Raw genomic sequence first — 14,610 nt, forward strand, 5'->3', positions numbered from 1 at the left:
TTTTTATTCTTCCTACTTCATCTTTCAATGTCAAGATCTCTCATCCCTTTTCCTTTTCACTGGCGATTTCTAAAGAGCTTTAAGTTTGGGAGACCATGTTTTGTCTCGTGGTCAGAGTACTGTAAGAAGCCAGGCGGGGCCCGGGTTTGTGAGAGATGAGGACAGACGCCCGGGACAGGCAGGTGCCCCAACAGAATCGATTTAGGTATTTTTCTTCTGAAAAAAGTTGTTCTCACTCTCCATTTTGAAAGGACCCACAATGGAATCATGATGCCGTATCATTCTACATGCTATAGCTAAATTCCCTATGATTATAAACTCTTACAAGGTTTTAAAAAACCTTATAAAAAAGCATCTTTGTACTTATGAGGATAAGCTTCAGTTACCCCCCAAAATGGATTTGCATGACCTGTCTTATTCCCAGCTAGACACGGCACCCCTTTATCACCTTGGACGTGTGCCCAGGAGAGCCCCACACCCTTGACACGTGCCGAGCACTGGACTGAAGGCAGCTGCCGCCACCACCGTGGCACCTGCGGGCAGTGAAGGCCCACGTCGGCCAGCACACGGCCCCACGCGAGGACAGGACTCGGCCGTGAGAAAGGACAGCTCAAGAAGGGTCTTACTGGCATGCTACTCACTTTTCAAATGGATATTTCAAATGGGCATCCCTTTCCTAGGAAATTTAGACTAGAAAATTATCTTAGCATCCATGAGACAGGATAATTCCCGTCTCAGTTGATGGCGAGAAAAAAGGCACCGCCTGCGCAGGAGCTGAGAGCCAGAGGGCGGGGAGAGGATCTTACGGGTCTCTCGATGAGGTCGATGCACGGCTGCAGGTCCAGCCCGAAGTCGATGAAGTTCCACTCGATGCCCTCGCGCTGGTACTCCTCCTGTTCCAGGATGAACATGGTGTGGTTGAAGAGCTGCTGCAGCTTCTCGTTGGTGTAGTTGATGCACAGCTGCTCGAAGGAGTTCAGCTGCAGGTGCCAGGAGAGACATGTTCCAAACGTGGGGTGGGGTTGGGGGAGGGATAATGAGTCAGCTAGTTCTCAGAAAGTTCTCGAAGAGTTATTCATCAGGTCTTGACTACCCTACTGAGTCCATCAGATGACAGTGACTAAACCGAGGGAGTCTCTCATAATCTCTGTCTCTGTCTGTCTCTCTCTCTCTCTCTCTCTCTCACACACACACACACACATATCACATTACTGAGAAGCTAAAATGAGAAAATGATAAACTTAGTGTGCTGAGTATCTATAAATAAAACCATTTTGATTAGCGAATGGTTAATGAAGAGAAATGAATAAATGAGAAAGAAAGTGAGAAAAAGAAGAGAAACAAAGAGACTTGGGAAGGCCAGAGGCCAAGGGGGCAAGCGCATCTCCGTGAGCTTTGAGGACAGAGGACAGATGGGCTGCGGCCTCCTCTGCTCCTTACTTAGGCCACCGGCTCCAGAGTGAGTTAAGGAAAACAATAGTAGAAAAAAATAATAACCTTTTCATCTGTTACAGACATTTCTTTTTCCCTCTCTGTGAAATCTGCCCATTTCTCTATTGTGCTGCTGATGGGATGAAACATGGATGGATGAGGTAACAGGGATAATTTTCTTAAAGCAGTCGCCTTCTATGAGAAGTACTCAGCCTTTTCTTCTGCTTCCATGCTGTCCACACAAGTACCATGGGCCCATAAACAACCTCTTTCATTATAAAGTGATCTGTAATTAGGGAAGGTTTAATCAAGCCCCAAAGAATAGATTTATAGTCTGAAAAAGCCATTCCAATCTTCCCTGGGAGGTGTCACACTTCAGCGTCTTAGAATGAGGTCACGCTAGGAGGGCCAGGGCAGAGTCTGCCGTGTTCAACACCGTATTTCTAGTGACCCACATCAACACCTGCAGACCGCCCAATGGTGCTTGGTTACGTTTATGTGAATGGATTTTGCTCTGCCTTAAGATCACGAGACCTTAGTGCTCTATTTAGCCTGGGCTACTACATGTGATGGTACTTTTCTTTAATGGATTTCTACTTGTCTTCATATGTAAGCTACCAACTGTATTTTAAAATAATCGATTTTTAAATCGGTAACACATGGTATAAAATTAAAAATGTACAGAGAGTTGCACTGAGAAGTCTCCCTCCAATCACCCACTTGCTCTCCTGTAAGCAACCACTGTCACCTATTTCTTGTGATCCTTCCAGAAACAGTCTGTGCGCTCATAAATGTGTGTTACCCTGATTTTTAAAAAAACTTAACAATGCATCTTGGAGTCTGTAATATAATGCCACCTCATTCTTTATAATGGGTGCATAGTTCTCTATTGCATGAATATATATCATAATTAATCAAACCAATCTCCTACAGTGAGCATAAATCTCCTAACAGTGGACATTTTCCATTCTTTTCCGTGACAAATAACACTCACTAAACAATCCTGCATTTTTAGCATCTGAAACATTTTCTTTTTCTTTTTTTTTTTTTACTGTCTGTGTATATTCGTATGTCAAAATCATACTTCTGAAGTTCTACAGCTTTATAATGTTTTATCTCTTAATATCCTCTTTTCATTTCTTTTTCAGAATATTACTATCTATACTTTAATTAACTTATTTTTCAAATTAGTTTTAGAAGCAGATTGCCTAGTCCTCCTCTACCCCTTGAAATAGGTTTTAAACAAGTATGTTCACTTTAAAGATAAATTTGGGGGACTTTCCTGGTGGCGCAGTGGTTAAGAATCGGCCTGCCAATGCAGGGGACACGGGTTCAAGCCCTGGTCTGGGAAGATCCCACATGCCGCAGAGGAACTAAGCCCATGCGCCACGCTACTGAGCCCATGCGCCACAACTACTGAGCCCGCGTGCCACAACTACTGAAGCCCGTGTGCCTAGAGTCCGTGCTCCACAACAGGAGAAGCCACCGCAATGAGAAGCCTGTGCACCACAACGAAGAGTAAGTAGCCCCCGCTCACTGCAACTAGAAAAAGCCCAAGCACAGCAACAAAGACCCAATGCAGCCAAAAGTAAATAGATAGATAAATAAGATAAAATCTATGCTCTTCTTTCTTGATGTTAAAAACATATTTTAAAAAAAAGATGCATTTGGGGAAGATTTACACCTTTACAATGCTGAATTTTCTCATCCAAGAACAAGCTGTATTTTTACATTTAAGTCTTTCATTTTTTCACAGTTGCACTGTAAAGTTGTCTTCAACTAAATCTTGCCCATTTCTTAGGTATTTCATCTGTTCTTGTTGGCAGCTGGAAGCAGGGGTCTTTTCTTTCACTGTATCTTCTGATTGTTTATATACAGGAAGGCAACAGACATGCAATTTGCACGCAGCCACCTTTCATGGTTTTTCAGTTATTCACAAATCAATACATATTAAAGCAATCTTGGGGCTTCCCTGGTGGCGCAGTGGTTAAGAATCTGCCTGCCAATGCAGGGGACACGGGTTCGAGCCCTGGTCCGGGAAGATCCCACGTGCCGTGGAGCAACTAAGCCCGTGCGCCACAACTACTGAGCCTGAGCTCTATAGCCCTCGAGCCACAACTACTGAAGCCCGCTCACCTAGAGCCCGTGCTCCACAACAAGAGAAGCCACCGCAATGAGAAGCCTGTGCACCACAACAAAGAGGGGCCCCTGCTCGCCGCAACTAGAGAAAGCCGGCGCACAGCAACGAAGAACCGACGCAGCCAAAAATAAATAAATTAAAAAACAAAAAAACATATTAAAGCAATCTTTTATAGTGTCAGTGGCAGTTTGGGGTATAAAACTGCTTATACCAGTAACAGTTCAGATTTTATGAGGACTTATATAGTCCAAAGGGGTTCATTTTAAAACAGGACAATTCAGTATCCAACTGGTCAAAGCAGCACACTGATCCCAAGAAGCATTTAATTCAGTATTTGTGCCTTGCTATATAGTGTCTATCAAAGGAGAGATAAAGATACACATTTTCAGGAGACCAAAATTTTATCAACGTTTAGCAAAACCACAGCAGGTATGTGACTACAAACCTTTGATGGATGGATGGTGAGTGTTTGGAGAAATGTAGTCAGTCAGATTAGTAGTGAAATATATTGAGATGCATCACCAAATCCTGTGGGTGTATCTTCAGAACAGAGTCCACTATGTTTCCTCATCTCTTGATCTCACAGAGCTGCTCCTGACTCCCGCTGAAGCCACTGTCATCTGGCCGCCAGGCTACGGCAACGCCATCCTACACTGGCTCCCTGCTTCTGCTTTTCCATCTCACATTCCATGTCTCCAGCTCCTCTGCCCCTCTGGTCAGCTACCTCTAGTCCCACTGGCTTTCTAGCAGTTTCTCACATCTGACAAATTCTCTCCCATACAGGACCACTGGACCTACTCTCATTATGCTGGGGCTTCTTCCTGAGGCCGGAGGCTTTCGTGCTCCACTCTTACTGCTACAGACACATCTTCCACAGTGGGCCCCCCCAAAGTCCTTCTATCACAGCCCCCCCCCCCACTTCATTATCCAAAATTCTGAGAATTTTGGGTTTCTGTCGCTTAATGTTTGACTCTCCACTATCAATAGAATGGCAGGGACTGTACCTACTTATCTACCATCATATCCCTGGTGGCTGGCACTGCAGCTGGTACAGAGGGAACCTTAAGTGTTATTTGTTAAAAGAATAAACGGAAGGAAGGAAAAGCAGGAGGGAGAAAGATATACCTCAAAAATCTCAAATCCAGCGATATCCAGGATTCCAATGAAAGATGCCCCTTGCCGTTTGGTCCTATCCAGAGCTTTATTGATGCGGTGCACAAGCCAGCGGAAGAGCCGCTCATAGGTAGCTTTTGCCAAAGCTTCTACTGCAAAATCTGCCTGTGATTAGACATCAATCTTTTATTCCGGAAATAATATCAATAAAACACTAACAGCTGTTTGATGGAGGGAGTTTAATGATCTACAGCGCCCCCAAAACCCTAAAAGAGCACTTACTACTTAATCCTCTCTGAATTTTATACATCAACAGAGGGTATTAGTACAATGAAATGTACACTGCAGATAATCAATGTAGGAAATGGGTGGAGATGCCCAGTAAAAATAAACTCTTCCCTCTGCCCCTGGGGTTCTAGGCAGCGCATCTGCCCAGAGTCCACCAGGAAACGGGTGAATCCGACTCCTGCATTCTTGGCGCTGTCTCCCCTCCCCCCAACAGGGACAAGGGAGCAAGCAGGGCACCCCCCTGTTGGGCGGGATCCCAAGGTACATGTCCTGGGGAACACAGATGATCCATCTACCTGGGGAAAACTCACGGGGATATTTCAGATTTCCTTTTTTACAAGTCACCTCTAAAAATGTTCTGAGAGAAAGTACTCAATTAGTACCAAGAAACATCCATATAATAGAGCCTTTGTTGATTCAGTTTGTTACATGCCCATCAGAAGGCCTAATGGCCACGGTTATCATTCAAACAAATGTGTGACAGCAACTGACGTTAAACTTACTTGTTCTTTGGTCTGCGCCTTCTGCACGTAGTCTCGGCCGACCTTGATCCGGGGGGTGAGAATAGCCCGAGTGAACTCCATCACATTCATGCCCAGAAGATGGCAGAGTTTCTGGGCAACTAGAGGGTAAAAGATCTCCTAAATACTAGGCTTCTACTTACGATCTAGTCACAATATATTCAGTCAACACTTGAAACACCTTAGTAGTTATCAAATTGTATTAAGAAATTAAATATAAGGCGTAAGGATGGGCAAGTTTTAGGTCTGATGAAAACTACCTTCATCCTTTCAAATTAATAATACTCATCCTTAGGCTATATAAGAGAAGATTAGTCAGCAATTACTTATTCTGGGTAATTTAACGCAAGTTACTAAGTCTTAGAACCCACGGATAATGCACAGAATGAGAAAAATGGTGTTTAAAATAGTTTAAATCATCATGTTACCAAGACAACTAATCATGCCCATATAGTGATCCTAATAATATCTTAGTAGGCAAGAAACCTAAAGGTTATTGAAATTATTTGATTTCTCGGCTCACATAAAAAGCTGCTCATTTTGTTACTGTTGATTCTCACCAGCATTAGGGCAGCTACCTCAGCAGAAGTTCACTGTCTAATGTCACTAAGGTCCAACAAGTGTTCCAATTATTACAATAAATGTTTGATTAAGTGTTCAAATAACAACACATTCTATAAGGGTAAGTACATTTTAAATCACGTTAGAAGCATAACCAAGTTCCTTCTCAAAGACGCACTGCATCCTACCCCCCTGTGATCCAGGTGAACTGCTGGCAACCTAGCAGCACCCTGGGTGGGCAGGGTGGGCCGTGCCTCGGCGAGCACTTCCTTTGGTTTGTGACTCTTCTCGCCAGCTTTTACCAGCTGCCCTCCTCAACCCCTACGTCCTGCCTCCTTTTAGTTAACCTACATATGTATGCTTGTGTGCACGTATTGAATGGGAAGTTGAAAAATACAAAGCAAAAGGAAATTGCCTACACTCTCTTGCTTTATCACGATAAACATCATTTTAGCAGGGGAAAAAATAGGCTCTAGAGTGTGGTTATATCTTGGCTTACTTTCCTCTACCAGGAAAACAAGTTCCCTTATAATTGCATCACATTTTCTACTTCTAAGCCTTATTATCCTCTTATTTGCCATTTATGCTTTTTTAAAAGAGTCATATTCAATCTAAAAGGTAATAATTTGCCACTATCGCTCTGAAGGCAACTCCAGGGAGGCACATGTAAATGTTTCAGCATCACTGGAAACGGAACCATTCACCCTGATTGCACCCCATGGTCATTTAACATGTGCCTCTGGCCTCTGTTCTCCTGCAGATAGGTGGTTAGATCTGGCAGTCTTTTTTTGGTTTTGGTTTTTGTTTTTGAAGCAGCAATAATGACCCTAATTTCCCAGCTCTCGCTTGGTCTGTGATTGTTTTTTCAGATTCTATCTAGTTTCAAACTGCCTTATATCCAAAGCCCAATAATCAAAACGTGCTCTTCCTTTTGGTTCATTATTATGTTTGTGATAAATTTCTGTGATTAAATGTATTTTTTTCTTTTGAATTTGTGGTGCTCTGGTACTACTGGTTAACAGCTATTTGCTATATTTACCTTATTCATGGGGCGGGGAGTGGATAAGGAGGAATGCGCTGTAGAGATTCATATGTTTAATAAAGATAATTTTACTTTTAGTACTACAGACAAGAGTAGAGAATAAGTCTTTTTTAAGAAATGCCACTTTGGTACCAACATGTAAAAATGCCATATACATTAATTTATAATAACATTAATAACCTGATGAAATAAGCCAGTCACAAAAGACAAATACTGAATGATTCCACTTCTACGAGGTACCTAGACTAGTCAAATTCATAGAAACAAACTAGAATGGTGGTTGCCAGGGGCTGGGGGAGGGGGAAATGGGGAGTTGTTTTAGAGTTTAAGTTTGCAAGATGAATTCTGGAGACTGATCGCATAATGATGTGAATATACATTACTGAACTGTACACTTTAAAAATGGCCAAAATAAATTTTGTTATGTGTAATTTTATCACAATTAAAAAATTTTAAAATATTGATAACCTGAAAAACTCTGGTAAGAGAAAGAAATATCACCAATTCTAAAAGAAGTCCAAGTGTATATGCTCACTTCAGGCCCTTATTTTTTGATCCTGAGTCAAGCATCAGACTGAAATATTTACAAATGAAATATCTGGGATTTGCTTTGAAATAATCCAGAAAAGGGGAAGTGAGAGGTGGTATGAACGAAACACGGACAGGCCATGAGTTGGTGACTGTCTACGCCAGGTGATGAGAATGTGGGGAGTTCTCTACACTCTTCTCTCTATTACACGTTTAAATTTTACCGTGATTAAGAAGTACAAACTCTTACACACTGCAACACAGCAAGTGTTAATTAACCACCACTACCTAATACAGGTAATATTTTGAGAAAAATTATTTATAGAGTTGTAATTTTTTAAAGTTTCTCATACAATTGGAAAGAGATTTATTTTACTTTCATTACTGGTGATGTAGTGAACGGCAATGAAGCAATGACACTGGAGCCATTTTAGATTTTTTTTTAAAAAAAAGTTGTTCTGTAAATGAAGCAGGAAAAAAGGAAAAAGGAGGGAAGGATGGAAAGAAAGAAAAATAAAGTTAGAAAGAGATAAAGGAAAGAAGGAAGAAAAGAAAGAAGGAAAAGAATAGAGAAAAAACAAAAAGAGGGGGAAAGCCTTGCCATTATGAGACATTTCCAGATTTTCAGGGAAATTTTTAAATGCCATAGTCTATAAAATTGTATGAAAAAGTAACAAATCAAGGGCATTAAAAAAACAAGGAAAACAAAATCAACCATTATAAGCTAAAAGTTATCTTAAAATAACAAGTAGAGGACTTCCCTGGTGGCGCATTGGTTAAGAATCTGCCTGCAAATGCGGGGGACACGGGTTCGAGCCCTGGTCCAGAAAGATCCCACATGCTGCAGAGCAACTAAGCCTGTGTGCCACAACTACGGAGACTGCACTCTAGAGCCCACAAGCCACAGCTACTGAAGCCTGTGCGCCTAGAGCCCGTGCTCCACAACAAGAGAAGCCACGGCAAGGAGAAGCCCGCACACCACAATGAAGAGCAGCCCCCGCTCGCTGCAACTAGAGAAAGCCTGTGTGCAGCAACGAAGACCCAACGCAGCCAAATAATAAATATTTTTTAAAGGTAAAAAAAAAAAAATAACAAGTAGAAAACCTATCACGTTATATTTTAAAAAGGAGAAACACGCTTGGCTGCCTTGCCTTTCAGAAGGGTGACCTGATTCTCTTCTACCTCTAGGTCAAGATTTCCAAGCAAAGTTACACGAATACATTTCTTGTTCTAAATCTTAAACTGCTCGATTTTAAGTCCTACTTAACCACGTGAAAGCTATATGGAAGAAGTTGGCCCAAATGTCAATCAAAATACTTTGACTGAATGATGTATTTCATGACCCTGGGAATCTAAAGATTTAAGAGGAGGTGCAAGGGCTTTGTCAGGAAATGGTGGAGATGAGGTATCAGGAGACGGACAGGTCCCTTAAAAGGGCTACACAGAATTAAATTAATATTGGTTACAACAAAGAAGGCCGATTTCCAGGGCAGAGACTGTGATGCATGTCAGCCTTCACTGGCCACGGTGGATCCTGTGAGGCAGGATAACGTCCTCGGGTGATCAAGCATTGGAGTCAATACACCGATTCCTCAGTTTTCTTTTTTGTCTCCAGACCTTCAGAAGCAGACCCCACAGGGCTTGCAAACACATTTTATGGTTCACAAACTTCTGTCCTCGACCAGTGTGAATTTCAATCCATTTTCGATATTTAAAAGCTTGAAGATTTCATATTTAAATCTAGGTTTCCACCTTTCTTTGAAAAATCAATTCTAGTTGGCAGCCCTGGGCCTATATTGCTGGCAAGGAGGAAACTGGCTATAGAACCCAGCAGCTGCAGCTCCGTTTCAGATGAGCCCTGTGGTCTCTGCAGCCTGTGCCCCCTTCCACCCCCGAGTCCTAATGCCCCATGGCTAAGGCAGTCTTGACTGCCGCGTCTCACCCTGCACCCCATTCTCTTTCCTCCTTTATGGAATCATAGTGACCCTTACTCCTAGGCACGTGGAGTCTCATAGGAAACACTTCAGGAGGGCTTTTATGCTTGCGTTGTAACATGTTTTTGGAGAACACAACAACAGACCACGGATATAGAAATAAAATCAGTATTCATCAATTTACCTGTATTCTCTGGCATGGAAGCTTGATCAGTGTTTCGCTCCTTTTTGAAAGAAATATTTCCGAACTGTAGCACTGAAGATACCACTTTAAGCATTGCTTTATGTTGATATAAAAAGAAAAAAGTTAATTAAGATACTGCATCAAAATGTAGCAGAGACATATTCTAACTTTTTTTGTGCTAAAAATTAGCTATACAAAATTTTCCAGTAAGACAAATCTCAGGATTTCATAAAATTACAGGCAGTTCCCATTAGTTTCTCAATCATTTTCTAGTTTAGGTAATTTACCCCCAATTTATAAGTCTTATGAAAATTGAGCATCAGAATCTTATCAGAGAAATCACACATACACAGAATCTCTTCGTGGGAGAAGCCCATTATATGCATTGCTTCCATTGTCTCTTGAAAGTTATCTTTGTCTTGCTGTCCCGGAATAGGAATATAGCCATTGGAGAGAAATCTGTAGTTATTAAATCCTTCAAGGAGCAAATCAGCTGAAAGAAAACATAACAGAATACAACGTAATAAATAGTCAGCAACAGACTAAAGCACATCCCCACCTTCGAACTGCACCCACATGGCAGAAGAACACCCAACCCATCACCACCACGTACTTCTTTCTTTATATGCTCACGTTAAATACACAAACATAAGACAGTTTTCCATTATCTGTACAATGAAGGAAAACGATGATATAAACAACAAACATCTAAACAGGGGCTTTGGGGAACAGCGGTTTGTATAATATTATATTTGAAATCAGAAAGCTGGGGTATGATAATCTTCCAGATAACTAAACTTGATTTTCAGATTTAAATATTTTAGGCATCTTTTGAGGGAAAGCTTTCAAACCCATATTCTATGTTCCTATATTACCAGGGAGTTAATAGCAAACACTGTGAGGTCAATGTGAAGACTGCATGGGCTTAGATAAAGACTTGGATACGGAAGGTGTAGAATATGGACCAGGCAAAGGCTGAGCCCAGACAATGCCTTGAAACTGTTTCTCCAAGTCAGTCTGTTTAGTGGTACATTGCCTCTGAGAGTGATGTCTGACACAGTAATAGTCTGACAGGGTATTATAACGGACACTCCCACTGACTCTATACTTCAGGGTCCATGAGTTAGAGAGAACTCAACTGACTCCTTCAAGAAATGTGTTCTTAAGAGCAGAAGGACGTTCTCAGGAGCACTCAGAATAGTAAAACAGGTCGTTACCCCTTCAGTAGATGCTATCACGTGCTCCTAGCTTTCTGTGTAACTGGCTCTGCCGCAGAGGGTTTCTCCCGATCACCCCCATCCCTTAATTCTTATTTATATCACATTTAGCTTCTACTGGGTATTGCTTGCTTGCTTTTTTTAAAAAAAATCTCCTTCTTTTAACAGTTTTGTCCTTTTTTTTTTGATTCATTACTACCTCAGAATGCCCGCCGGTCTGAAAGCCTGAGGGTTTTCTTCCCTTCAGCGTTACCTAATGGATAATCTTGAATTTTTAGTCTCTCACTGGCAACTACTCTATTTACTTGCTGCTTATTATTATTATTTTTTTCCTTGCAGGTCTTTCTTTAACTGATTCCTGGGTTTAATGCTTCCACAGATGACCTATGGTTAACAAAAGCCTAGACCCCAGATGAGAAAAGTATTACTGGGTTTTATATGTCTGTTGTGATATCTAAATAATATACATACTAGTGCTAGAGAAGCAGCATGGACTTTGAAACTCAGAAGAAACTAGAAAGTTGTGTACCTTCTCCTCTCCCTCCTGACCCAGCAGAACTCTGACCCAGAACAGAATTAATTTACTTTTTACCCTGTCCAACCCTAAACTTGTGATTCACAAAATAAATAAATAAAAATCCGCACAGGCTCTTTCGAGTACTACTGGAAGCATAACACATATTCAGTTGTGAATCTAGGAATACACATATTTATTCAAGTTAATTTTATTAAATAAATTTATTTTTTCTTACTTTTGTATTTATAAACTTTGAAATGGAATGTGTATAAAAACACATCATTTGTCTTCTAATTTAAATTTATTTTAAAAGAAAAGAAAGAAAAGTACAAAAGATAATATAACACCACCCATATGCTTGCCACTTAAAGTAGTGATCCCATGGCTTGGAAGTTCACCATCATTTTTGTAATTTAACCAGCTAGAATTCTGGTGTATGTGTATAAATCTGTTTCCCAAAACTGTTCTCTTTCTCAAAACAATTTTTTAATATTAAAAAAGATACTCAACTGAATATAAAATAGTAAAAAACTTTGTAACTTACACTTCAGATGTTCTCCTGCTCCAGATAACAACTGGTAAAAGATATGAAAAGTACGTTCATCTTTTGCTTGACGAACAGCACGAGATTTTTCCAGAAGGTCTGAGCAAAGGAGGTTAAGGGTGACACTGAAGGCAGGAAAAGCCTTTTAACATCAGAATTACTATCACAACTTCACAAATAAGGAAACCAAGGCACAAAGAAATTACTCAAAATAACACAGCTGGGACTTCCCTGGTGGCGCAGTGGTTAAGAGTCCACCTGCCAACGCAGGGGACACAGGTTCGAGCCCTGGTCCAGGAAGATCCCACGTACCGCGGAGCAACTAAGCCCATGCGCCACAACTACTAAGCCTGTGCTCTAGAGCCCATGAGACACAACTACTGAGCCCACGTGCCACAACTACTGAAACCCGCGCGCCTAGAGCCCATGCTCCGCAGCAAGAGAAGCCACCGCAATGAGAAGCTCACGCACCGCAACGAGGACTTGCCTCCGCTCACCGCAACTAGAGAAAGCCCACGTGCAGCAACGAAGACCCAACACAGCCAAAAATAAATAAACAAATAAATAATAAAAATGTGAAGCATGGTATGTAGAAAAACTTAAAAAAAAAAACAACAGCTGATAAGTAGTAGAGGTACAAATCAAAACTTTGTTGAACTCCAAAATACATGTGCATAACTCCTGTCCTACCCCTTTGAGTCCCCACTCAGCGCCTGCACGTCATAACACCGTGCCTCCGCCTGGGTATCAGGACGCACATCTGGGGCCTGTTTGGGTTCTCTGTCCACGGGGCCTTGATGCTCCCAGCGTGTCTCTGGGTTGACAGCCACACTGGGCTCTCAGAGTCTCAGTTTCACTGCTTTGGGAGAGGACTGCCTCCTCCGAAGTAAACCTTCCCAGGGGCCACCAAAGTGAATTATGTGTGTGCCATACAGCCTGATTTTAAATCAGACTATCCCAAACACATCCTCCACATTCGGCGAAAAGTACACTCACATGAACGATGCTCCCCGGTATGAAGAAACTCTAGCTCCATTCGCCTGTCATTTTCAAGTGCTTCTTGTGTTTTCTGGCTCTGAGCATATTTAGAGACATAAAACACAGTTCTGAATTAACAGGAAAAGTTTGATTTATCCCTCACCTGAGGGATAGAGTGTATTTCTATCACTAAAGAGTAGTTAACCAGTATCAGAGGACTGTCACCTGTATCTTTCCTCACTGGCACATTATCATTCAGAATCATTTCTAATTTATTATCTCTTAAATCAAATTAATTCTTTATATACCTATCATTCTTTAAGGCCATTCTATGCATGCGACATTTCTTAAGACTAGTCTATGTATTTGACTTTCTTTGCCTCTAGTTTTATTCTGCTTAACACTAACTGAAACTATCTCAGCTCTGTACGTTAATAAGGTTTGTTTGGATGGGACATGCTCATCCCACTAGTATCAGAAGCAGATGGTAAAAAACGGGCTAACACAGCAGTAACTGAAGATGTTTTCAACGTATTGGTATTCACCTAAACGTCCTTACAGCACACAAACACTTCCTGGGTCGGTGTACAGGTACCCTCACCTCAGTGGGACTCTCCACTTCCCCAGCCATGTGACCAGATCATGATCTGGTGTTAAAAACAAACAACAACAAAATACCACTTTGGAGTTCATATTCTGAAGCTGAAGGTATCTGAACAAGTCACAATCTCTCTGGGCTAAAGTTTTATCATCTGGATAATGGGAGAGGTACCACAGAGGGTTGCCACGAGGCCATAGGAAGATTAAATCATTCTCTATTTTGAATAATGTGATTATGAAAAAGGATACATGTTTCAATGTTGGCCCCAACGATATAGCCAGTTACGTCAAAGTTGATCCGAATAAACTTGCCCTGAAAATAAATCACAAAGAGAAATTGAAAATAAATTAAGGACACAGGAGATCTGAACACTACAATAAAACAATAAGCCAAAGTACCCTGTCATGTATCCATGAATTGCTTACAAAAGCGGATCTTACATATTGCCCCAAATAAAAAGCCTCAAATTTTTTTTTTTAAATGTAGGGTTAGGATAGGTTACTGTCCTTGACATAATAAAAATGAAACCCTAACCATTTAGAACTTTTTAAAAGCTCTTCTAAATAATCTGAAAGATTTTAATAGCTTTAAAGGAACACTAGCCCAGCCCTATAATGCTAGACTTGAAAAAAGTAAATAATATAGATGACTTCCTAAGAAAACAGAAATCCATTCAGGAAAACAACAAGAGAAAACTTGAACCGACCATAATCATAGAAAATAATAAAATATAATTACTCCTTTAAAAATGATGGATTGGTCTTAAATAGTTTTGCAAATTCCTAGGGAATATTTGATTGCTTTACGACATAACTGTTTCAGGGAAACGGAAAACAGTGATTCTTTCATAATTCATTTTATAAAGTTATCATAACACTGAATACCCAAACTGGTAAAGATATCATAAAAAAGGGAAAGCAAAATAAAAACAAATATCTTACTTATAAATACTGATATAAAAGGCCAAATTAAATACTTTGCAAAATAAAGGAACATAATAATGATAAAAAA

The 14,610-nt window shown here is 40.8% G+C and overlaps 1 protein-coding gene across 1 annotated transcript in view; it reads right to left on the minus strand.

Annotated features, from left to right (window-relative positions):
- Positions 1-14,610, minus strand: part of MYH10 (myosin heavy chain 10) — a 137,786-nt gene that overhangs the window by 52,703 nt on the left and 70,473 nt on the right. Inside the window, exons 8-14 of the mRNA XM_007457828.1 lie at positions 13,848-13,911; positions 12,021-12,119; positions 10,092-10,235; positions 9,743-9,838; positions 5,476-5,594; positions 4,697-4,849; positions 807-980 (exon numbers count right to left, since the gene is read on the minus strand). Of these exons, the coding sequence (XP_007457890.1) occupies positions 807-980; positions 4,697-4,849; positions 5,476-5,594; positions 9,743-9,838; positions 10,092-10,235; positions 12,021-12,119; positions 13,848-13,911 (849 nt within the window). The remainder of the gene's footprint in view (positions 1-806; positions 981-4,696; positions 4,850-5,475; positions 5,595-9,742; positions 9,839-10,091; positions 10,236-12,020; positions 12,120-13,847; positions 13,912-14,610) is intronic.

Source organism: Lipotes vexillifer, unplaced genomic scaffold (assembly GCF_000442215.2).
Source record: "Lipotes vexillifer unplaced genomic scaffold, Lipotes_vexillifer_v1.1 scaffold611, whole genome shotgun sequence".
Lineage (NCBI taxonomy): Eukaryota > Metazoa > Chordata > Mammalia > Artiodactyla > Lipotidae > Lipotes > Lipotes vexillifer.